The sequence below is a fragment of the Tamandua tetradactyla genome, chromosome 1 (assembly GCF_023851605.1).
Source record: "Tamandua tetradactyla isolate mTamTet1 chromosome 1, mTamTet1.pri, whole genome shotgun sequence".
Classification (NCBI taxonomy): domain Eukaryota; kingdom Metazoa; phylum Chordata; class Mammalia; order Pilosa; family Myrmecophagidae; genus Tamandua; species Tamandua tetradactyla.
In genome coordinates, this window is record NC_135327.1 from 95,405,354 (window position 1) to 95,432,371 (window position 27,018).

At 38.3% G+C, this 27,018-nt stretch overlaps 1 protein-coding gene across 1 annotated transcript in view; it reads left to right on the forward strand.

Annotated features, from left to right (window-relative positions):
- Window positions 1-2,361: 2,361 nt before the first annotated feature.
- HIBADH (3-hydroxyisobutyrate dehydrogenase) overlaps window positions 2,362-27,018 on the forward strand; it is a 225,526-nt gene continuing 200,869 nt past the window's right edge. The window contains exon 1 of the mRNA XM_077121036.1: window positions 2,362-2,470. Coding sequence (XP_076977151.1) covers window positions 2,409-2,470 — 62 coding nt within the window. The 5' untranslated portion in view covers window positions 2,362-2,408. The remainder of the gene's footprint in view (window positions 2,471-27,018) is intronic.

The following is a 27,018-nucleotide window of genomic DNA, read 5'->3' on the forward strand; positions in this document are numbered from 1 at the left end:
TAACTTTCATCTTTGATATGTACTTCTATTAAAGATATATTCAGTTGCACAATTGGCTCTTGTATTAGTTAGGGTTCTCTAAAGAAACAGAATCAACAGAGAACACTCGCAAATATAAAATTTATGAAAGTGTCTCATGTGACCATGGGAATGCAGAGTCCAAAATCTGCAGGGCAGGCTGTGAAGCTGACGACTCTGATGGAGGGTCTGGATGAACTCCACAGGAGAGGTTCACCACTTGAAGCAGGAATAGAGCCAGTCTCTTCTGAATCCTCCTTAAAAGGCTTCCTGTGATTAGATTAAGCATCACTCATTGCAGAAGACACTCTCCTTTGGCTGATTACAAATGGAATCAGCTGTGGATGCAGCTGACGCGATCATGATCTAATTCTATGAAATGTCCTCATTGCAACAGACAGGTCAGCACTTGCCCAACCAGACAAACAGGTACCACCACTTGGCCAAGTTGACCCATGTCCCTGACCATGACAGCTCTCTTCTGTAATTGTTCTTGGCCAGTCAATGTCTGAACCAGCTTGCTTTGCTTGAGGAATCGCCCAACTTATGAAACAGGCCATGACTTCCACTATAGAAATCTAAAATGCAAGATATTTGCTTTCCCATACTCCCTTGTGGGAAGGTCCTAGGCATGCGACCTTTTATTAACTTCTATGTAGGGATTATTTGGAGAAGATAAATATGAAAATTGACAGTTATTAAGAACTAAGCATGCGCCAAGTGTTTGTGAGGAGTTGACCATGGAAACCGCATAAGGCAAGGTCCCTCAGTTCCTCTCTGTTTCTCCAAACACACAATATTTGTTGTTCTCACTTATAGCCAGTCTAAAGATCAAATAGGGACAGGGGATATTAGAGTTTATCATTTCCTTTCCTTGGATCAGAGCCCATTATAGAGTGGGAAAACTGAACAGGGCTGGAAATGCCCGTCTCCTAATTTATTTTCCACTACTTTCTGAATCCAGTACAAACTTGACGTGGAAATCAAGAACAGTCACAGTCTGACTCCAAACAAACTTTCTGGCCTCAACTGTCACCACTCCTTCTCACAGAACTCAAACTAGGCCCACAATTTCTAGAATATGTTTCACATTTTCCCATCCATACATTCTACTGAAATGCTCTGTCTATCATCAAACTCCCACTGACAAACATGACTCAAACAGTCGAAACTTTTTAGCGTCTACTTCTAACTAGAAGAAAGCTTTCTTTTGTTCTCCTATTTGTGTATTTCTTATTTTGTTTGTCAAGTTTTGCTGTATGTTAGCTTATTGTGCTTTTCCCCCAATAAGTTATTTCCCATTCTACATAGTAGGTACTTAATTTTTGTAAATTTGATTAAAATTACTCATTCAGCCTTGAGAGTAATTGAGAATAATTGTAGCAAAACACCAGGCATTGAAAGGAATTCCAATGAAAATGAAATTTAAGTGTTTGATATTCACATCATATCTTCACATCAACTACCACTTCCTCAGGGAAGTCTTCTGGGATCTTCCTTAAGGACTATTTCCTCCATTATAATCTTTAAGCACCACATGCCTTTTCTTTACCTTCATTTTATTAGTATAAATTTTTTCTGTTTATTTTATTAATTTCTTTCTCCGTCACTAAACATAAAGTCCTGTGAGGTAGAGGATTCTATTTGTTTCAGTTCATCATCAGGTCCCCACCACCTAGCAAAGCACATGCCATGTTGTAGGCATTTTATAAATACATGTTGAATGAATGAATGAATATAGCATTACTATGGTGCCCAAGAATCAAAAATTTATAAAGGGAAATACTAATAACTATATCACAAATAGACCCAGACAAATGACCAGACTTTTAAGCTACAAAAAGACATGTTTACATCCTGCCCTGTAATGTGCCATTCTTTAATGATAATCATTATTTTTAAAAATTACATGTGAATTAATCTAACGGAAGGTTGGTAGTTTTTTTTGTAGACTGTATGTGTAAGGGAAAGATAAATTTGTAAGAATCTGTTCTGTTCAACTGATGTTGCTATTGCGTGACCTTAGTAATAAATTGTTGAAGTGTGCACTCCAGCTGAGGCCTGGCTTTCCTCCCAAAAGGAGGCATACTTTGATAATGTTATCTAGATCCCAGGAAGCTCCTTTCCGTCCCTAGCCAGTTCCCAGAGGACCAAACTGGGTCTGGTTACATAAACTAATTGGAATTCGGCCACTATTGTGTTAAGATACAATATAAACTGTATGCAAGGAGTTAGAGGAAGGAGGAAGAAGAAGGAGGAGAATCTCATGGGAAAGAGAGAGAGAGAGATAGAAAGAGAGAGGGGGGCGGGGAGAGAGAGAGAGAGAGAGAATCTTATCATAGAGGAGAGGAGGAAGCTTTGCTCAGGATTTGTCTAATCGGACCCTGAAAATGCTGTCTCCGGGATTTCCCAGTGTTGCTCTTTGGGTGTTGGTGCTCTCCTACATGGTGATGTAACTATGCCTTATTTCTAATAATCTTTTAATTACTTTCCTAATACATTCTGTTTTTATATCACTGAAGCCTGTGTTGTCCGCGAATGTGAGCCTATAAATTAAGTGGCCACAAATATCGTGTTGCCTTTTGTGTAACAATATGGCAATGTCACATTTCATTCATTTTTCGTGTGAGTACCCCATTATTGCAGCACCATTGTAGAATTTTTTGTTTGTTTGTTTGTTTTGCTTGATTGTTTCTTGTTTGGAAAGTGCATGGAACAGGAATCAAACCCAGGTCTCCCCGGTGGCAGGCGAGAATTCTACTACTGAACCACCCTTTCACTCCCAATAGTTTATTTTTCTAAACTCATTGCCACATACTCTAAGAATAGTAATTTTTTTTTTTTTTTTTGCATGGGCAGGCACTGGGAATTGAACCTGGGTCTCTGGGACAGGCACTGGCAAGAACTCTGGTTGCTGAGCCATCGTGGCCTACCCAGAATAGTGATATTTTAATTAACTAATTAATTGATATTTTCGTATATGTATGACCTTCTTTAATTGATTTATTAAAAAATAATTTATTTTATTTGTATACTGTATAGTGGGAGTCACATTTCATTCTTTTTCAATGTGAGTATTCCCTTATTGTGGCACCATTTGTTGAATTTTTTTGTTTGGTTTGGTTTTTCGTTTGTTTGTTTGGGAAGTGCATGGGCCGGGAATCGAACCCAGGTCTCCTGCATGGTAGGTGAGAAGTCTACTACAGAACTACCCTCACAACCTCCAAGAAAAACTATTTTTAAATGTATAAAAAAGCTACCTTGTAGCCTGGATCAATTACTGACACTATGTCTAATCTTAAGAAAGTAAAATGGAGATTTAGCAATTATCTAATGCATGTGACAAATAAAGAGACTCAATTGACAATATAAATAAAAAATAAGGGTGCCTAAATTATCAGCTTACTTACATAAATCATATGTTCTGGGTGATTAATAAATCTTCATTTTCATTGTGAGAAGATTAAACATATTTATAGATTATTATTTACTAAAGCTTATCCTTTAAAACAATGAAAAAAATTTCCTTTTTAGAGCACTCTCAATATTTCCCAAAAAGGTGATACTCCAGTAAAGTATCACCTTTGACACACAGCTGAGGTCACATGTTGTTAACATTCTTTATTAAGGAAAAAGCCTCTCTGTGTGTTTTCTATGTTCATTTAATAACAATGAATGGCATTAACCCATTTACAAATTGCCAGAGCTGCCAAGACTCCTGAAACTCTATTAGACAGATTGATACATTTGTGACTTTTCTCACACGAGACCAAGTGTGATAGTTAAGTTCATGTGTCAGCTTGGTTAGGTTATGGTGTCCAGTTGTTTGGTCAAGCAATATTGTGAAAGTATTTCCTGAATTTAAGTTATTAATCAGCTGATTGCATCTGTGGCTAATTACACCTGTAATCAACTAAGTAGACAACCTTCAGCAATGAGAGAAGTCTCATTCAATTAGCTAAAGGCCATAAAGGTGGACCTGATGATTTCAGCAATCAGAAATAAGAATTTCTATCTCTACTTCCACCAGCCAGCTTCTCCTGAGGAATTCACTGAAAGCCTTCGTTGGAGTTCCCAATTGTGGCCTACCTGATGGAATTTGGATTTGCCAATTTCCATGGTTTCATGGGTCACCATAATATTTATCTCATAATATTCACACACACACACGTCTCCTGTCAGTTTTGTTTCCCTGGAGAACTGTGAGTAATACAGATTCAGTACTGAGAATTGTTCTTCAGAAAAAGACTTGAAATTTCTGAAAACCAGACTCAGAGTTTCATTGTGCAGGTGACTGAATTACAACATAAATTGAATTCCCAAACTTGCACGATCTCTGCTGTTAAACTACAAGCATTGTTTGGGAAGGAATAGGATCCTGAAAATTGGAATGGGAAAATATGGGCTGATAATATTGACAGTGAGGATATTGAAGCCCTAGAGTCTAGTGAGTCTCCTTTGCCAGAAAAACTTGCAATAGTTTGCCCTGAGGAATCAGCCACCCAACCACCTGTCTGCCATCCTGCTTCCACCTGAAGAGATTAACCCTGTTTCATCAAGTGAAACTGTAATAGAATGTTCTGAGGTAGTTTGCTTGTAAAACACTACTAATCCCTCTTATGACCCATTCCCACCACCCCTCTTTACTTCCAGACCTATAGCTAGACTGAAATCCCAGCAATCTCTGAAAGGTGAGGTACAAAGTGTGACTCACAAGGAGGTAACCACATTCTGAAATATTTTTCCTATTTATATAGACAGAAATCATGGGAATATGTATGGGGATGGATAGTAAGAGTATGGGATAATTGTGAAAGAAACATAAAGTTGGATCAATCTGAATTTATTGATATGGACCCACTAAGCAGAGATTCTGAATTCAGTGTTTTAGTTCAAGGGATTAAAAAAAAGTCTTAACAGTTTGCTTGGGTGGTTGGCTGAAGTATCGACTGAAAGTGACCTATAGTACTTGAAGTTGAAATGCCACAACTGCCCTGATATAATGTAGTTGGTGTTAGAGTGGATTATCAAGTAAGACCTGCTTACCCACCTGAGGAATGTCCAGAGGACACACCATTCCCTGGGATTATGTGGAATAAATTTGTGAGAGCAGGAACATTGTCCCTGAAGTGTTCTGTGGTTGCTCTTCTCTGCAGGTTAGATATCACTGTGGCAGATAGAACTGCTATCACTGAATATGGATCCTTAAACACAATAGGGTTGATTGGATTCCAAAGTTTGTAGGAGCCAAATGGTGGCACTTAAGGCATGGCTACCATAATGGACAGCAAAATCAAGGCAGCAATCAAAATACTATGACCAACAGAGACCTATAGTATTGGCTAGTTGATTGTGGGGTACCCTATTTTATCATGGGATAAAATAAATGGGTAGTCTACTAAATTCCTACTTGATCTAGGTAAGCAGAAGTTCTAGGTCAAATGAATAAAAGTCTATCATGAATCACAGAAACAGGGAGTCACGGCCCCTCAATAAATTCCCAGACTTGAGACAGTTTATAGACCCAGAATCCCTTAAATGAAGGGAAAGCCAGTTCCCTTGAGAAAGGACCCTGCCAAAATCTTATACTATTAATTTTCCTCCCAGCCTTCCCCAAAGAGACCTATGGCCTTTATCAGGGTGACCGTGCACTGGGGAAAGATAAATGATCAGACATTTCAGGGAATTATTATACAGTCTCAGAAATTACATTAATTCCAAGAGACCCAAAATGTCTCTTTGGTCCACCAGTTAGAGTAAGGGCTTATGGAAGCCAGGTGACCAATGGAGTTTTAGCTTAGGTCCATCTCATAGTGCATTTGGAAATAACCTATTCTATGGTTGTTTCCCCAGTTCCAGAATGCATAATTGAAATAGACATAGTCTACCAACTGACAGAACTCACACATTGATTCCTTGACTGGTGGAGTGAGGGCTATTTCAGTAGGAAAGGCCAAGTGGAAACTGCTAAAACTGCCTCTACCTAGAAAAATAGTAAATTCAAAACAATTCCACATTTCAAGAGGGATTGTAGAGATTAATGTTGCCATTAAGCACTTGAAGGATGCAGAGCTGCTGATTCCCAATATATCCCTATTCAACTTTCCTCTTTGACCTGTGAAGAAAACAGATAGATCTTGGGAGATAAGAGTGAATTATTGTAAATTTAACCAAGTGGTGGCTCCAATTGCAGCTGCCGTTTGAGATGTAGTATCACTGCTTGAGCAAATCAATGCATTCCCTGGTATCTGGTATGTAACTATTAATCTGGCAAATGCTTTTTTCTTGATACCTGTTAGTAAAGACCACTAGAAACAGTTTGCTTTCAGTTTGCAAGACCTTCACTATCCTACATTAGGGGTACCTCAACTCTTCAGACCTATGTCATAATCTTGCCCACAAGGACCTTGATCATCTCTCCCTCCCACAAGATGTCACATTGGTTCATTATATTGATAACATCATGTTAATCGGACCTAGTGAGCAAGAAGGAGCAACTACTCCAGACTTTTTGGTCAGGTGTATGTGTGCCAGGAGGTGGGAAATAAATTCAACAAACATTCATGGGCCTTACACCTCAGTGAAATTTCTAGGCATCCAGTAGTGTAAGGCATGTTGAGATATCCTTTCTAAAGTGAAGGATAAGCTGTTGCACCTGGCTCCTTCTACAACCAAAAAAGAGGCACAGCACCTAGCTGGCTTCTTTGGATTTTTGAGGCAGCATATTCCATATTTTGGTGTGCTACCTGACCCATTTACCAAGGGACCTAAAAAGCTACTAGTTTTGAATGGGGTCTGGAACAAATGCAGGCTCTGTCACAGGCCTAGGCTGCTGTGCAAGCTACTCTGCCACTTGGGCCATATGATCCAGCAGATCCAACGGTGCAGGAAGTGAGTGGCAGATAGAGATGCTATCTGGTGCCTTTGGCAGCAGGTCCCTATAGAAAAATCCCAGTACAGATCCTTAAGATTTTGGAGCAAATCCCTGCCATTCTCTGCAGATAACTACTCTCCTTTTAAATAACATCTTTTGGTCTGTTACTGGGCCTTAATAGGGAATAAATACTTAGCCATAGGCTACCAAGTTACCGTGAGAGCTGGGTTGCCCATCATGGACTGGATGTTGTCTGATCCACCAACATAGTAGCACTCCATCATAAAATGGAAGACATTTATATGAGATTGGGCTTAAGCAGGCCCTGAATGCATAAATAAGTTACTCTAGGAAGTGGCCCAGATGTCTATGGCATCCACTCCTGCCACATTACCTTCTCTTCCCCAGTCATTATCTGTCGACTCTTGAGGACTTCCCTATAACCAGTTGATTGAGGAAGAAAAAGTTTGGGTCTATGTTTGTCAGATGGGTCTGCATGATATACAGCTACCACCCAAAAGTGGACAGCTGCAGTACTACAGCCCTTTTCTGGTACATCCTTAAAGGACAAGTGGATCCTCCCAATGGGCAGAACTTCAAGCAGTGAAGCAGTGCACCTGGTTGTTCATTTTGCTTCGAAGGAGAAATGGCTGTAGGTGTGTTTGCATACTGATGTATGGGCTGTAGCAAGTGATCTGGCTGGATGGTCAGGGATTTGGAAGGAACACAATTGGAAAATTGGTGACAAAGAGGGCTGAGGGAGAAGTATGTGGATAAACCTTTCTGAATGGGTGAAAACTATAAAGATATTTGTTTCCCATGTGAATACTTACCAAAGTATGATTTTAGCATAGGAGAATTTTAATACTAAGTAGATAATTACCCATTCTGTATCAGTTGGCCTCTTTCTGCAACCACTCTTGTCTTTGTACAATGGACTTGCAAACTAAATAGCCATGGTGGTAAGGATGGGCTCTGCAACATAGTCTTACACTCACCAAGTTTGAGCTGGCTAGAGGTCACTGCTAAGTGACCAGTCTGCCAGAAGTGGAGACCAATACTCAGTCCCTAATATGTCACCATTCCCTTGAGTGATCAGGCTGCTACCCAGTGGCAGGTTGATTATATTGGACCACTTCCATAAAGGAAGGGGCAGCTATTTGTTCTTAGTGGAATCGACACGTACTCTGGATACAGGTTTGTCTTCCCTATATGCAATGCTTCTGCCAAAACTACCATCTGTGGACTTACAGAATGCCTTTTCTACAATCATGGTATTCCACATAGCATTGCTTCTAACCAAGGAACCCATTTCATGGCAAATGAGGTATCGGAATGGGCACATGTTCATGGAATTCATTGGACCTACCATGCTCCCCATCTCCTAAAGCAGCTGGGTTGATAGAATGGTGGAATAGCCTTCTGAAGGCTCAGTAACAGCATCAACTGGGTGGCAATAACTTGCAAGGCTGGGACAGTGCTCTCTAGGATTTTGTATATGCTCTAAATCAACATCCATGCCATGTGCTGTTTCTCTCACAGCCAAGATTCATGGGTCCAGGAATCAAGAGGTAGAAATAAGAGTGGCACTGTTCATTATTACCCGTAGTGATCCACTAGAAAACATTTTTGCTTCCTGTCTCTGCAATCCTAAGCTCTTCTGGTCTATAGGTCTTAGTTCCAAAAAGAGGAGTGCTTCCACTAGGAGACATAACAATGATTCCATTGAACTGGAGGTTAAGAATGCCACCCGACCACTTTGTCTCCTCATGCCTCTGAATCAACAGGCAAAGAAGGGAGTTACTGTGTTGGCTGGGGTGATTGACTCTGATTAAAGGAAATATGACTGCAACTACACAATGGAGGTAAAGAGTTTGCTTGAAATACAGCCAATCCCTTAGGGCATTTCATAGTACTAACATGCCCTGTGATTAAAGTCAATAGAAAACTGAAACAACCAACCCAATCCAGCCAGGACTACAAATGGCCCAGAACCTTCAAGAATGAAGGTTTGGATCACCCCACCAGGAAAAGAACCACAGCCAGCTAAGGTGCTTGCTGAGGGCAAAGGGAATATGGAATGGGTAGTGAAAGAAGGTAGTTATAAATATGAGCTATGTCGGTGACCAATTGCAGAAACAAGGATTATAGTGGTTACAAGTATTTCTTCCTTGTTTTATTATGAATATGTTTGTATTATATACACAAAGCAAATATCTATGTTTTTTCCCTACCTTATCACCTCCTTATATAATATTAGTTGTATTAACTTTATGTCATAGTATTTCAGTTATAGGATGTCAAGTTTATGAGCAAATATTACCTAAGGACTTACTTACTCTTTTGGGAAAATGTTAGTGTGTTTCCAGTCGTATACAGGACAGTTGAATTATGTTGGGCAAAAGTATGACTGTTATTACTTAGAAATTAAGTATACTTTAAGGAGATGGTATGGGTGCCAAATTGACAAGGCCTGGACTGTTATAGGTAAATTCACGGGTCAACCTGGCTAGGTTATACTGTCCCGTTGTTTGCTCAAGCAAGCGCTGGCCTGATTGTTACTGTGAGAATATTTCCTAGATTTAAATTGCATCCATGGCTGATTACATCCACAGTCAACAAAAGAGATTGCCTTCAGCAATGAAAGAAGTCTCATCCAATCAGCTGACGACCATAAAGGGAGAACCAATGATTTCAGTAGTCAGAAAGAATTTCCATCTCTTTTATCTCCAGCCAGCTTCTCCTGGGGAATTCATTGAAACCTTCCTGGGAGTTCCCAACTAAGCAGCCTGCCCTGCAGAATTCGGTATTGCCAATCCCCACAGTCATGTGAACCAATTGCTATAATAAATCTCATAATATTTACATATATATATATGGTATTGGTTCTGTTTCTCTGGAGAATTCTGACTAATGACACCAAGTGAGAGCAGACACATTAATTCTATGTGTGTAGTTGAGAATTTGTGTGCCTGCACATCTGTGGGAAAATGGATACATGAGCCTAAGGTGTGATCTTTGGCAGCTTTATGCAGCATGATGGGCATGAAGAAAAATGTTTATAAATGAACACATTTGAATCCTTGGCACCTCTCAGTGGGATCACTACATTGTCAAACAGTAATGGAGTGTTTAAATACAAATAAATTATGTTTTCCCTCAGTGAAGTCCTGCTCTCTGGTGCATAATTACTATATGTGTACTTGGGAGTTCCAAGTTTGAGTGAGTGTTTCATTTCTCACTTACAGGATTCAGAGCACCTCTTGGCACTCAAAATGCAGTAAACAACAGCTTCCAGATGCCAGAAGTCCACTCCTGCCAGCAGACAGCAGATGGCTGTGCAGATGAAAGATGTGATGCCTTAACACAGCTACATCCTGTGCTGGCTTGTTTTGAGCTATTCACTTACTTGATATTTGATACGTGCAAGAGAAGTCATATAATTTATGATTAAGCTTTGAAGCATTATAATAAAATAAGCAGCCATGAGCACACCACCCAAACTTCAGGTGAACTAAAACATTACAAGTTATTTGCACATACCTATATGTTTCTCTCCTGCCTCATTCCTCTGCTTTATTTTTAGAGGTAACTGCAATCTTGAATTTTCATTTTTATTTTCCCATGCTTTATCAAAATTTGTATTGTGGTAACATAGATATATATAATACATAATGTCTCATTCTAACGATTTTAAGTGTATGATTCAGTAGTATTAATTATATTCAGAATATTGTACAACTATCACCACACATCCATTAGGCAACGTGCTTCCATTTCCTATTCCCCTCAGCCTCTAGTAACCTCAAATTTGCTTTCCGTGTCTATGAATTTGCTTATTCTATTCACTTCATATAAGTAGAATCACTCAATATTTGTCCTGTGTGTCCAGCTTATCCCACTTAGTGTAATGTTTTCAAGGCTCATCCACGTGCAGCAGGTATCTGAACTTTGTTCCTCTTTTCAGCTGAATAATGTATGTGTATATGCCCCATTTTGTTTATCCATTCACCTGCTGACGGTCACTTGGATTTTCATCCACCCTTTGGCTATTGTGAATAATGCTTACTATAAACACTGGTGTACAGTATCTGAGTCCCAGTTTTCGGTTCTTTTGGATATAGTCCTAGAAGTAGAGTTGCTGGGTCATACGATAATTCTAGTTTAACTATTTTCCCCATGCTTCTAAAATTTAGTTTTAACACATACATATGTGTCTTTAAACTTCATATTGTTTTTTTCCCCTAAACTCTTGATTTTGAAATAATTTCAAATTTATAGAACATAATACAAAACCCAAAGAACTTCAACATATCCCCCAGATACCCAGATCTGCCTATCAGTCTTAACATTTTGTCACACTTGCTATATCACTTATTGATTGAGCAATCTATCAACTTTCCAAACATCAAAGAGTATGTTGTATACATCATGCTCCCTGAATACATAATAGTTCCATGTATATGTTCTAAGAACAAGGATATGCACATATAACCATAGTTATCAAACTCAAGAACATTGACATAAAGTTTTCTGTTTATATTTCAATTTTTTATATGTCCCAATAAGGTCCTTTGGGGCTCATCTCCATTATTAGATCCAGCCCAGGATCACTTTATATAGTTTTGCTTTCCTTGTTTTGTGCTTTATAAAAATATACTTAATGTAGTCTTTTGCAACTTGATTATTTTTTACCTGAGAGTATGTTTCTAAGATTCTGCAGGTAGATTCTGCAATGTTTCTATTGCTGCAGGTAGCTGTAGTTCACACATTCGCTTTCACTCCTTTGAAAGTTCCACTGTGTAATCATAGCACTATTAATTCATTCTACCGTCACTGGATATTTGAGTTTACAGTCTTTTTCTATTATGAGCAATGCTGCTGTGCACATGTCTCCTGGTGAATATTGTTAAGAGTTTTGTAGGAATAAGGCATAGGAATGAAATTGTTGAGGCTTAGAGTATGTGGGCACTCACTTGTACAAGATAGTGTCAAGTTCTCAAAGTGATTATATCGATTCACACTCCCACCAGTAGTGTATAAGAGTTCAGATTAATCCACAGCCTCACCAACACTTGATATTGTGAGTCTTTAATTTTTGTCAATCTAGCGAGTGTAAAATAGTATCTCGTTTTGGGTCTATCTTTTTCACCTTTCCCAAACCTGACAACATTCTGAGTCATCCCAGAGCTATTGGTCTAAAAGGGATTTAAGGACGTAGAGAGGGTTTGTAAAGTTTCATATTGAACCAAGGAAATAAGCTTGTAGGGCTGATCTTTGTAAAAGCTTTTCTGATGAGTCCCAAGGATGTATAACATGTACATTCATTCATTCAATGAATGTTCTAGACCCAGGGACATCACCATGAATGGAACAGACAAGGTCTCTGCCCTCATGTAGTTTTCATTCTGGAGGGGAAGAAACTGTCAGACTACAAGCAAGTGAGTATATGAGCTAATAATATCTGAAAGTGAAGATCAGCTTTGGGGCCAGATAGACCAGTGTTCAAATCCACTTTCTAAACTGTACCAGACTTCAAACCTCTCCGAGCCTCAGTTTCATCTTTATAAATAACAATTGTTATTTTGCAGTGTTATTATGGGAATTAAGAGCTGGCATATAAACTTCCTAGTTTAGTGCTGAGTGAAAATGTCGGTATTCTCTTCTGTCTGCTCACTTTGAGAAGTGTCTAGGGTAGAAAAATTCAAAGACTTCAAGGGCAGGGCAATACCATCTCCGGATTAGTCTTCGTGGCTCCTACTGTGATTCTGCTCACATCTGAGATCCAGTGTAAATGGAAACAGAAACCTATGCATGTCTGTCAGCCAACATCAGTCTATTCATTTTGTCCCAATAACCAACTTCTCCCACTGTGACTGATGTTTTGATTCTGATCCTGCTTTTGTCTTTCTCTGTGAGGCTGTGAGCCTTGGAATTGGCTCTATTATTTCCAGTCACACTATCTTCCCTGCTACTTTTTAGAAATGCCAAAAAAAAAAAAAAAAAAAAAAAAACTTACTTAAATCTTGATTTGAACAAGCCAACTATATAGCTATATTTACATATAGATAGCTACATATAGATATATATCTATATATAGACATACACACAGACACACATATATATACATATATATGCAATCAGAGAAGGTTGCACATTAGTGAATATTTGATGATATTAAGGAATTGATCACTTTTTAGGTGTGATGATATTGTGGGATGTTAAAGAAAAGTATTCTTATCTTTAAAAATACATACTATACATTTATGTATGAAGTTAGATAATGCCTTAGATTTAGAATAATACGATACAGGGAGAAGGAGGGAGAATTGATTGGAAGTGTAGAGGCTGAGTCAGGGTACATGGGGGTTCACTATATAATCTTCTCCAATTTTGTTTATAATATTTCAAAACAAAAAGTAAAAAATAATGTAAATATGTTTCTGTCCCAGAGCCTTTACACATGCTGTTTCTGCTGCCCAGGATGTTCTTCCAGAGAGACACATGCACATATAGTCTTCATAGATTCATACAGTCTATTCTTTATATATTCTAATCTCTGCTCAGATATTACCTCCTCAGAGAGCTCTTCTCTGACTACCCAATCCAAAGCAGTATCCCCCTTAACTGCTTTGTTTTTCAAGTCCTTTATTCTGCTTTGTTCTTCTTTATAGCACTTCTCACTATCTAATAGCTGTCGTATTTTCGTTTGTAAAACTGTAGTCTCCATTAGGACAGAAACTCTGTTCATTCACTATCTGTTCATTCATTCAATATCCCCTAGCCCAGAACACTGCTGGGCACATAAGAGAAACTCAAAAATATTAATTGAGTAAATTAATATGCATAAGACAGCTTGGAATCCCCATCAAAGTCAGATCAGAATTCCTACTACATTGAGTTCCTGTATCTACCATCAATCAAATCTCTGTCCAGAGTTCTACTCATGCATACGAGGAAGGGAAAAGTACTTCATAAATTCTAAGGCACTTTATGGGTTGGCTATAATCATCATTCTTAGTCCAACTGGGAAGGACTCAGAAGAAATGATCAGATTAGTAAACTGAAGTCACCAGGTCTGCAATGTCTTAGACTTGCTTCCATTCTAAAATCAGCTCTTCTCAAGTCCACAGCCTAGAAATGACCATACTCTGGCTAACTTAACCCTTGGAAGCATAGACCATTATTCCACAACTGGAATATTCCAATATTCCACAATTGGGCATTGGAGTGTCCTTGTCTGGGAGATAATGTAACTGTCCTATCTTATAAAGGGCATAATTTTGGGTTGCCTTCCTTATTGTAGGGCCAGTTGTGCACATTCACATGAGAATGACCCAGCCTCTGCCCATGGAACTGTGTCAACCAGGGCCTGGCTTCATTTACCAAACCACAGAACCTCTCAGGGCATATGCTCCTGATTGTCTTTCCTTTAGGCTCTTTACTATAGCGACAGTGATTTTTAAACACTCTTGCCAGAGCTTGATTTCCTATACTTTGGTTGTGTTCTGGTGTTCCCCTCACTTCTTTTGGGGGGATTAATAGTGGGGACAGCTACTGAATCAGAATGCCTTACAGTTGCCCATTCCACAAAGACTGGCCCACAGAAGATTAACAGACCCAACAAAACCTGTATCTCTTTATGAAGCAACAAGTTTGAAAATCATGAGTTTATTTGAGGATTTCAAATTTTCGAATACTTCTCCAAGATTCTAAAAGCAATTATATTGTAAGCATTATACATAATACACATGAAACATATGTACATGATATAACTATATTCATGATAGCATATTATATAATTACTGTAATGATCTAAAAGAATAAACTCTTAGTATGAGAAACTGTTAAATGTACTCAGCTTCATATAAACAGTGCTAAATAAGCATTTTCATAATGTTTGCTTAACATTTGCTTTCAAGGAGATTTTCCACTTAAAGAAAAGACCTAATATACCCATGATTAGTTTCTCACATCTTGTAAAGTTTAACTCTGGCCCTTTTTGCATATAAATTTTTATGGAAAAAAAGACTGAGATTCTGGAAAGGGCTTATTTTCAATAGCTTCCATGAAAAAGGAAGAACAGATTAAAAATGCAGATAACATTACAAGTGGAGGACCTGTGATTCACACAAAGGTAGGGCTAGGATGAGACATGTAAGAGTTGACCAGGAGACAGAAATGTGACCAGAGTAGGCTTTGGAGGAGGCCAGGTTCCTACAGTGCCATCAAGCTCCCTCTAGGAATAAAATTTCACACCTCACATTCAACATGGACTCATTTATCTGCAGAACTTTCCTTTTGTCTTTCTCCTAATTCCATCAAAGAATTCTGAGAATGGGAGGGCATTCAATGATCGAGAAACACTGGAAGCCAAATGACAAATAGTTCCACTTAAATGAAATACTTAGAATAAGGAAATTCTTAGAGACAGAAAGTAGATGGGAAGTTACAATGGGCCAGAAGGGAGCAGACATGGAGAGTTATTGCTTAATGGGTATATAATTTGTTTGGAGTGATGAAAAAGTTTTGGTAATGAATGGTGATGATAGTTGCACAATATTGTGAACGTAATTAACCACTGAATTGTACACTTTAAAATGGTTAAAATGGGAAATTTTAGGTTTATATATGTTATCACAAGAAAATTAAAAAATAAAAAAGAAACATTGGAGAACACTAGAAGCAAATCTGTGGAAAGACGGTAAAACAGTAGTTCATCATTTATCAGGATTTATTACATAGAGGTGCATGTGGTGTCTCACTTGCTCTAGCCTAGATGAATAAATGCAAATTATATGTATATATTTAATTTAATCATGAAATAGTCCAGACATGGAAAAGATATAAAGAATAATAAACACCCATGTACCCTTAATCCAGTTTAAGGACTAAAACTTCATCAGTTCAGTTAAAGGTCCCCGTGTGACTCACAGAGGTGGCATTTACTCCCTACCTGGGGTAACTACTATTCTGAAGTGAGTGTTTATCACCCCATGTGTTTCTTGACAATTATATTTCATGCCAACACTGTGGAAGTTATGAACATACTCTTTCAATTCTAAAGCTCTGGGGCACTTTTAAAATTGTGCTAAAAATATTTTTCTTAATGCTTTAATAAGTTAATATTAAAAATATTTTTAGAACAACATGACTCTTTCTATAGTATATTATTACAAATGAGGCAACTAATTGATAGTAAATACCCCAAGTTAAATAATAAATTTAAGTAATCTGGGGACTCTATGGGTTAAATTTATAGTTTTATTCTACCTTTTTTTTTTAACTAAAAAAAAAAAAGAAAAAAGAGCCATTCAAAAATAGAAGGAATGGTTGATTACCTGGAGTTTGGCCAAAGTCAATGCCATATGTATAACCAACTGACAGTAACCTGAATGTAACACTTTCGAGGAGCTAATAATCAAGGAGTGTAGTCCATACTCTTAAGGTGGGCACAATTCCCAATGAATTCAGGCTTGTGCCTGACTCTCCCCAGTTATAAATTAGAATTATATGTTTCAGAGTTTTGTGAATGCTTATAAACCATCAGGGCACCATTTAATACATCTCTTTACTGTTATAGTCATCCAAAAGACATTGTCTAATAGACAGCAATTACTTTTGCCAGAGTGGTAAAACAATTGATGCACTTAGAAATGGCATTGTTTTAGGATAACTCAGTAAAACGTGAATGGATCAAATGAAACACAGCTTATTTTGTAAAGGACCCGTTCAATGATGCATTGATGGAAACTAGCAGTGAGGAGTTCTATAGTCCAGTGATGATTTGTTGGTTTTCAGTTTCTGGATCAAAAACCTTTCGTATTAATACAAGTCCATATCTTTTATATGAAATTCGGAAATCCAAAGAGCTCTGAAAATTAACAATTAGTTCATAACTCACTTAATACCAAAACCTTGTACTGATCTGAACTCATTTAGTGGCAAATCAGCATCTGAATTGATGTTAACTCAAAGTCTTTATTTAAATCACTTACTGTGACTATATGCTTCACTGTAGAAATAAAATTTATTGTAAAAATGAATTTGATTAGAGACTTTTGTTCCAACCCCCACTGGGGGTGTACATAAATACACAGAATTATCATTTAAAAATCTAAAACTTTCTGAATTCTAGAATGTATTTGGCCCCAAGTTTTGAATTAGGTACTCTGGAACTCTAATGGCTACCACAGATTGAATAGCTAGACTCAATTTTGGGCTAAGAATGTGCTAGCCCATTCATTAATGCTATCTCCGTTTTCACATTGACTCTGTGACTGAAATAGCATATTTCTGCAGTTTCCCTGTTGCATTGACATATATATATATATATATATGTTGCATTAACATATATATATATATAATTAAGTTTTGAATAAGATGTTTCCTGTTGCTCTGAATTGCTGGGGAAAACCAAAGCTGAGAACGTTAGATGCTAAAACGGAGGAAAATCCGTACTTGTACTTTCCACTCTCAATTCTAAAGAAAGCCTTCAGCCATGCACCACCAGGACTTACTAAGAGAACTAGATTTGCTATTCCAGCCATCACTCCTAACACTAGAAGCTTATATATGACCAAAATTTCTAAATGAAATGTCAAGGTTGTGAATTCCCTCCCTTTACTGTGGTTTTTTTTTTTTCCTTCTGCTTCTCTCCCCAACCCCAACTCAAGCCAAGTCAGGAGGACACTAAGAAGAGAACCCTGGCAAATTGCATATTTTAGGAGTGCTTGCAAAAAGAAGAGAGTCATTTCCTGGTTGAATGATTATACTCTGGAATTGGTGAACTACTTTCTGTGCCTATTTGAGCCCAGGGAAAGGAATTTGGAAGTGATGCCAGGGAGGAGAGAAGGGACAGTCAGGAAGCAACTTACTCCTTTGCTGAAGTAGTGGAATAGTAGATACACTTAGAAGTGACATTGTTTTAGACTTAGCTGACAAAATATGAATGGGTCAATTGAAGTACAGTGAATACAGTGTTTTAATTAGTCAGATTACTGTTGGGCATGGCAAAGTTGTGGGAGTTTCTCTTTGGCCAAGAGGACACTAAAGAAGATAGCCAGGCTTTAGCCATCTCATGGGAACCACAAGCAAGAAGGCTGCCTATAGGGCAGGAAGACCTAGCATAAAGGAGCAGTAGAGCTATATGGAACAGAGGAAAAGAAATGGATGTTTTAAAATATGTTAGGCTAGCTTCTCCCAAATTAGGAAACCAAACAATTTGGAGGTCTTCTATAGGACCCCCAAAGAAGCCCCACATTTGCTCCTTTTGGATGTTTGCTTCATAGACACCATCTATAGCCAAGGGGACAACAGCATGGGTTAAGTAGCAAGACATCTGCCCCTTTTCATTGTCCTCCCCCTTGCCCCAATACATAGAGGAGAAAAGGACCCAGGAGTGTGGTATGTGCATATGGATTTCATTTGCAGGCTTCCCCACCCCGCTTTGATAAACTCTGTCACCCCTATGCCCACCCTCTGATCTGAACTCATTTAGTGGCAAATCATCATCTGTATCATGACCCTCAGCCCACCCTTTCCCCCACCTCAGATTTGTGGTTTTTTCTCCCTGGCTCAAGCACAAACAAAAGACTGTTTCTCTCAGCACAGCAAAGCAGACTGGAATTTTCCAAAGGAATGTGACTGAAGACAGAGGTAACAAAAAACAAAGAAAACACAATGGTCAGAAGTAGAGTCAAGTTAACAAAGTATGAGATTCCAAACCTACGATAGCTGAATCTTGCCAAACCTCAGCCATAGAGCCATACCCCTCTGAGAGTCCTGTCCAGAGAAATCTATTTCAGATCATCCACAAACCTTCTCTTCACACAGTCTTTCACTAGAACCTGGCTATTAAAGCATTTGTTGTCAACTTTGAGATATCTAAGGGTCACCTCTTTACCTTTGAACCCTGATAAATGTCTTACTCACCTTAGAGAGAAATACGAATAGGATATTTATGAACTCCAATCACATGATTAAACAGAGTTCCCCTCCATTTATTGTTGTTCAAAGCCTGTGGGTTAAGGGTAAATAATGTGACAGACTACTAATGTGTTTACATTTCATTCTCACATTTACCAGCCAGGACCGTGCCCCAGTCTGCCCTTCATTCCTATCCAAAGTCCTTCCTGCAAAGGGCAGGCATTTATGCTCCGTAATAGAAGCCTAAATATTTGTTAAACAAATTAATCCATAGCCATAGGATGTCTAATTACCCCTCATATTACCATTTTGGCTGAACAGTAAGTAATTTGTGAATAGAAGACAATACACTTTCTGGGAATATACCATTGGGAAGAGGCAGTGCAGTGAGCTTCTGTGTCAGACACACCTGGATGGGAGGTTTGGCTCTGTGTGACCCTGGGAAGTTCCACGGATATCTCTGAGCATCTGTGAAAAAGGAGAGAGTGACAGCACCTTCCTCCTCATTGTTGGGAGGAATGAATAAGTGAATCAATGAAAAATATGCAGCTTTTAAGAGACCTTACATCTGTTCTTGGGGCTTCCCCAGCCTCTCTTTCCTACTTTTTTTCACCTTTTAGTTTCTGACCAGGGATCTGCCCTGGCCAGACCATCTCTGGAGAACTGTGCTTATTTCTGGGCATTTAAAGAGGATTTTACCACGTTATATAGCCAGAAAACGTTCATATGAACAATGGACCTTTAGACATTAGGTAAAAAAATAAGGGAATCTGAATAAAGTATGAACTTTTAAACTAAGAGTACTATTCAGTGACAAATGTACTATAGTGATGTTAACAATAGGGGAAACTGGGTATGGGGTATATAGGAACTCTGCTATTCTTGTAATTTTTCAGTAAATCTAAAACTATTCTAAGATCAAAAATTTATTAACTGTTAAAAAAGACCCCTGTCAAGCAGGCTGAGGTGGCTCAGCAGCCGTGCTGGAGACCTGGGTTCGATTCCGGATGCCTTCCCATTCAAAAAAAAAAAAAAGATTCCTATCAATAGTGAAACACTAAAAATGTCCAAATTTAAATTTACAATTCATTTCTATATATATTTAAGAATAAAATATCTGAATAAAAAGGAAAAGTAATCTAAAAATTAGACCATTATCCAAGAATAAAAGTCATTTCGAGTAGACTATAAAATTAATCACTTTCTTTAAGTATTTGTAGTTCTCTATTGTGTGGAAGATCTATACACTGTTGAGTTCTCAAGGCAGGAATAATGAATAGAATTTATAGGTGATCCAATTTCACTTCAGATTATGGTTAAAATTGTCCGTAAAATAAATGGTCACATTATAAAGCAGTCTATGATCTCTTTCAAAGTTGTTCAGGGGTAGGCCAGATGACCACCCACCAGAGATATTGCCATGAGTGGATGGGAAGTTGCAATTGATACAATTGTGTATTTATGATCTCTTGCCTACCTCTATATCTATTTTCTCTGTCTTGCCACTTTCTACCTTCATCCTTTTGATTCATTAAGTTCCTGATTTGGAGAGGACTTCAGAAACCATTTAGTTCACATCTGGCGTGCAGATTGTCTGAGCCTTCTTGGCTTCTGGTATTGTTTACAAAAGCATCACTAGGAATCCTACCTCTTCAACTGCAGCCACTGTACTTTGCTCTTTCCTTACCCTAGCTCACGACTGCCATTTCAGAATTTCCCTGCTTTGACAACCTGTTTGGACACACTTCTCTGGCTCCGACCCGTAGAATGCTCACAGGTTTGTTTTCCTTCTTGCCACACACTGAAGCTGTGGCTGATCCTGCTACCCATGAGCTCCTAGGCAATGGGGAACATCTGATGGATGGATGGAGAAAACATGGTATATCCATAGAATGAACTATTAACTATTATTTGACCACTAAAAAGGAATGAAATTCTGATACGTCTCCAGTGTGGATGAGCCTTGAAAGCATTATGCAAAATGAGTTAAGCTGGGCACAAAAGGACAGCTATTGTATGATTCTTCTTACATGAAGTATCTGCAATAGGCAAATACATAGACACAGAGAATATATTAGAAGTGTTTCCAAAGGCTGGGGAAAGGGGAATAGGGAGTTTCTATTTTGGGTGATGAAAAAGTTATGGTATGGGATGGGGCGGATGGCAGACAACATCATAAATATAATGAATATCACTGAATTGTATACTTAAAATTGTTAAAATAGGATTTTTGTGTTACATATGCGTTTACTACAATATAATTTTTAAACAAACAAGCAAGCGCATATGATCAATTACTTGTCTGGACTTTCATAAATATAAAACTTTGCATATGGGACAGCAATGACCAGTATTGGCAATTATTTTCACAAAACTCTTATTACCCAGATCATGCCTTTTCATGCCCCTCTACATTTGTACAAAGACATCCAGACAAATGTTTGGATGCAAATCCATGCAAATGCATGGTGTCTCACAAAACAGACAAACTCTATCACACCATAACTGCAACACTCTCTAAGACTAAATTGTTTTAACCTTATCTCCTTGAGATTCACATCTTTCAGGTAAGACCATAGATAAGCTGATTTAACTGTTACTATGCCCATGCTGTGTCCCACAGATAAGACCACTCTGAGTCTTCCAATGACTCACTGTGACCAAGCCCTGCCCAGATCATGCTTACCAACTGTAGCCTAAAACCACCTGATGATTAACTGGAACCCCTAGAAACTTATAAGTCCCTTCCCAAGCTCTTCTCTTTTGAAACACTGAATTGCCCTCTCCCTTGCTCTCTATAGAATAAACCCAGATTTGGATGAATAGGCTCTCTTGATAAACTTTGATTAGGGAGTTCAGCAGTTCTTTTGCCTGGTTATGCATATTTCCTTCTTGTTCACCTAGTACACACCCAATCTTGCTTCAAGAATCCACTTAAATATCAATATGCAGTCTCCCATGATTTCTTCCTTAACTCAACCCCCACTTACTGCTGCGTCTGTTTTCTCTGACCACTTGGGTCAGACTTCTCTCACTATATTTTCATTCTTTTATTTGTGTCTGCTCTCTCTTCCCTCCTCTCTATCCCCCAATGACTATAATTCCTTAAGGGCAAGATCTCTTTCATGCATCTTTCTTTGCTAAGTGTCTGCCTCAGCCTTGGAACAGAAAAGGCACTGAATAAATAACTGTTATTCAAACTCAGGTCTTTATTTATAATAAAACTGCAAATAGTCTTAAAAAATACATGTACTAATTATTCTTTGGTGGCCATCAAATATGTATGGCGAGACTTACATGGAACAAATCTCCATATGTTCATTCCCTGCGGCAAGAAGAGTCCACATAGCAAAGTTCTCAGTGGTTTGGTTCTGGGTGGTAGGGTAGGGTCACACATGGTGAGAGAGAATTACAGGGACCCAGGTGATGGGCATAACAAATACTATTTGCAATTCCTGCTTGCAAAGAGGAAAATCAATCCTACCAAGCACTCTCATTTTCAAAAAATTATTTTTATTCTTGAAATAATACATGGAGGGTGCATGGGTGGTTTGGTGGTAGAATGCTTGCCTTTCATGCTGGAGACCTGAGTTCGATTCCCAGACCATGCAACTAAAAATAAAATAAATACTACTACTACTACTACATGGATTTAGCTTCTTGTAAACATGTATTTATGATATATATTTATGTATATTTATGGCATATATTTGTAGATAAAGCTAACATCCCTTTTAAACACTGCCTCCAACTTGATCCTAGCCTCACTTCTTCATATGTATGCACTGTTATCAGTTACATACGCATCCTTCCCAATTATTACCATACATTTACATACACAAGAAAAATAGAATACTGTTTTGTGTATGTGCTTAATATAAAGAAATATGAAGCTTTGCATACAGAATATCAATGGCAAATATTGCAAAGAAGACTTCATTTACTTGGCTCTGCTACTTAACTTGTGCCTCAGTAAAAAATGTGAAGAATTAAGCAGTGCTCAGAGAATGTGCATATTTTATGCATAAAATAGAAATATAAACTATTTTAGCCTTAAATTCCCTAAAGATCATGACTGATTCTTAATATAGCTCATTAAAGTTGTGAAGATTCATGAGATAATTCATAAAACTATTTTAGCTCCTTAAAATGAAAAAGCTAAAAATAATGTAGTAAGGTTCAAGAGATAAAAAAAAAAAAACCAAATGCACAAAAGCCATATATTGTCTTTAGTGGAAAAATTATCACTTTCATCTCAAAAGGCCTGTACATAGTTGCAAAATACTGACACAAGAGAAATCGTAAAGGTAGATATTATTTCTTTCTCAATTACTGACATAAAACTCTAATTTGTGTTAAATGGGTCATCATTACATGTAGAATTTTATATTTTACAATAGAAAAATCAGACTCACACTCAATAATTTGTTTTAAGCACCAAACTTGAAGTGTTTTCAACTAAACACAGAGAAAGCACTTTTGAAATGTATGATGAAAAACTATCCCGGAATGCTGAATTGATGTATTCACAGTTGGAAAGCAGCATTTGTGGTTGTGGACTATATTTGCTAATATACTGTTATAGAGCTGCAAAAGGCCTTTCAAAATGTAACTAATATGCACCCTAATAAGCATTCCAGGAAATTACCATCTCGCTACCGAAAAGTAATATGAATAAAATACATACTCAATATAACACTTCATTTATATAGCTCCAACCTTATGTGTAAAAGGCGTTGTCTGTCATAAACGACTGGAAAAGGCAGTACATATTTATACCTAGCTGAAGAGTTCGTTCTTCACTCACTTAACCATCCTGACAGAAGCTCAGTGTGGCCAGTCCCCTTGGCAGTGGATCTTTAGCCTGTGACCTCTTCAGATACAGTGATATTTTAATGACATGTCTTAAAGGGGGTGATTTTTTACCACAGCAGAAACTAAGCAAGAGGAAGCTACATTGATGTTAGCTCCTGGGTTTTCTGTCAGAGGCTCTGGGACCTCCAGAAGGCTACAAGAGCACCTGTAGGTGCTACTGGTTAGCAGCCCAATAGAGATAATTCCGAGATCCATTAGAATCAATTCATTTTTGCTTTCAACACAAAGGGCCGCAGTAGGTCGGGAGGAGCCACATCCAGCCCTGCTCCAGCCTCTGGATCTCCTCTTTTAAAATCACTTCTCGGAAGGTAAATGATAAAATTGCTGTCTCATTTCCTCTCCATAGCAACCTTGACAAGCATATGTTACCCTTCCTACTCATCCAAGGGAAAATTAGGGCTCAGGGAGCAGCTTTGCTGCGGCCACACAGCTAGTGAGTAATAGAGGTGGAATTCAAATCCAGGTTTTGTCTGACTTCAAGTTTCATGCTCTTGCCTACTGGAGAACAACTGTCCCTTTTTAAATTTCTATTTTCTTGACAATGGAGAGTTTTGTTGGCGATCCATGGTGAACTGCTGGTTGCCTATCCAATATCCAGCCTCTTCTTCCTTGTTAACAGAATGACCATTTTACTCTGGCAGCAGTGTGCCCAATTAAAAGAGTTGTGTGACTAAATTCTGGTCATTGAGATGCAAGTAGAAGTTGTTGGGTGATGCTAAGGCTCCTTCAATACCCGCCCCTGCTTCCTGTCCGGAATGTGGTCCTGATAGCTTGAGGAGGCACAGAGATAGCTTTGATCATGGGAACCAGCACATGGAGCAGAAGAAACTTTTTATTTTGAAATAATTTTAGATTTTACAGAAAAGTTGCAAAGAAAATACAAAGTTCCCATATACCCTTCAGCCATCTTCCTGTGACATTGACATCTTGCCTAACCATCATACATTTGTCAAAACTAAGAAAATGATATTGGTACAACACTAGTAATTAAACTACAGATTTCACCCATTTTTCCACTAATGGCTTTTTTCTGTCCCAGAATCCAAATTAGGGTACCACATTGCATTTATAGCCTATTAAGTTTTTTTTTTTTTTTTTTTTTTTTTTTTTTTTTTAAAGGAAAGACAGAGAGAAGGAAGGAAGGATAGAAGGAAGGAAGGAAGGAGGAAAGGGAAACATTTTTAAACATTTTCTTGTTTTATTGTATTCTGTTTCTCCGTTTTTTGTTACATGGGGTGGGGCCGGGAATCGAACCGAGGTCCTCCGGCATAGCAGGCAAGCACTTTGCCCGCTGAGCCACCGCGGCCCGCCCATATTAAGTTTTTTGAGGAAACCATCTTGCCAAAGAAACTCCTAGATTGCCCTGAAACAATCCTCAAGCTCCCAGAACTTGTACCCAGAGCAAGTGGACTACTGAAGCTGTGAAGCCCCAGGAAGGCATTCTCACAAAGACCAACCTCAGATGGGACCATTGAGGGTACTAAATAAGTAGAACCTCCCACAGAATGAAGTCAGGATCTTGGAAAGTCAATGGACAGAGTGGGCATTTCTAGACAGTGGTGCCAGGCTGACCAATGCACTAGCCAAGGGGGTTATTTGACAACCAGAACAGGGATCTACCTTTGTTACAGGATTTCCCCACTGCTACACATTTCATATTTTCCCCTTTTCCGGAGAGTTATTTTGATTGCAATAACCCTATTCGTACTCCCACCATTATATACTTGATGTGTTAGAGGAGGGCAACTTGTCTTTTGGTTTATAAAACTGCAAAAGGTCACGCTCATGATGGTGAGGACTGTATCTAGAGATCCTGGAGTTTTGCTGGGTACAATAACTGGAGGAGACCTTGTGGAAAGGGCATGAACTTCCTATGTATGGAGAGAAGGGTGTTGAGAAGCTAGATCACCAAAGAGGGAGACCATTAGTTGTAGATCCACTATACATGCTCCACTTCTTCCTAGTTAAAGGGCTGTGATTTAATTTGGGGTGGCAATGTGCCCAAATACAAGTCTTTATTTCCCACCTTCCCTTATAGCCAGATGTGGTCATTTGTCTAAGTTTTGACCAATGTAGGAATATAAGCAGACATTCTTAGGTGGGGCTTTCTACAAAGTTCCTCAAAAGAGGGACATACATTTGGTTCATGTCCTTTGTTCCCTTCCTCCCTTCCTTCTTCTTCCTGCTGGAATGAAGACATGCTGGCTGGAACAAGGAAGGGCAGCATGTACAAAGAACGGCAGTGCCTGGTTCCCTGATGACTTTGTGATGTCATTATACCAGTCCTAGACAATCATATCTGGACTTGACTTATGTGAGACAATAAACAAATAATATGTTTAAACCACTGTAATTGAGTCTTTGTTGCTAACATCTGAGCCTCATCTGAACTAATATGAGGTCACAGGCTGCATGGAGTCAACCTCAAGTGTGCATGACAGGAGATTTTCCAAGCTCACAAGGGCAATTCAGGTATTCAGGTCAATACTATTGTCTCTGTATTTTAGAATAATATCCTACAAAAGACTATGAAGGGAGAGACTAAAAGCTTGGTGATGTAGTCAAGACTGTGTATTGGAGCTACAAATTAACACAGAACATAAAACTCTTTAGACTCTAAAGACGATCTCCAAACATTAAATAATATCCTTTCCCTATTTATTCTCCTGCCAAACTAGGATAACTGTGATACTTACAGGCAATGATAAAGTTTTTTTCGCCATTTTTTCTAGCTAAGACCAGATGCAAAAGACAGATTCTTTTTGCTAATGTTCTTGAAATAACCAAAAACCTCTGATTTAAATGCTTATGTTTTTATTTCTTGTAGCTTGTGATAATATGAACAGGAGTTTCATGAAGAAAGCGTGGAAGTAAATATTGTTTGTCTTTTTATATTCATATCACTACTTTTGGCTCTTACATTCCACAAACCTTTTTATTACCATGATAAAAAAAAATCCATTCTTTCTGGGAAGGACATTTAAAACAATATATCTACAGGCATTCTGCTTTACGCTTGTAGAAATATAAATGACAAAAAATTGCATTAGTGTTGGGGTAGGTGGATTTTGTCATGAAGGATAAGCAATTGTTTCACATAATCTTGCTCTACCTAGATTATACCTAAATCTTAACAAATGGCAGGTAAACGTCTGGGCTTCCTTTCCATAGAATCAAAGAAACTGCATTGAGAAATGGCAAGTCAATTGAAAGGCAACTTGAGTCATCACAGAGTCAGGCTGTTTGTGTGGGAAACTATCTCGAATTACAGGTAAATATTAGTTAAGAAGCTTTGGATGCAAATAAAAAATACTAAATAAAAA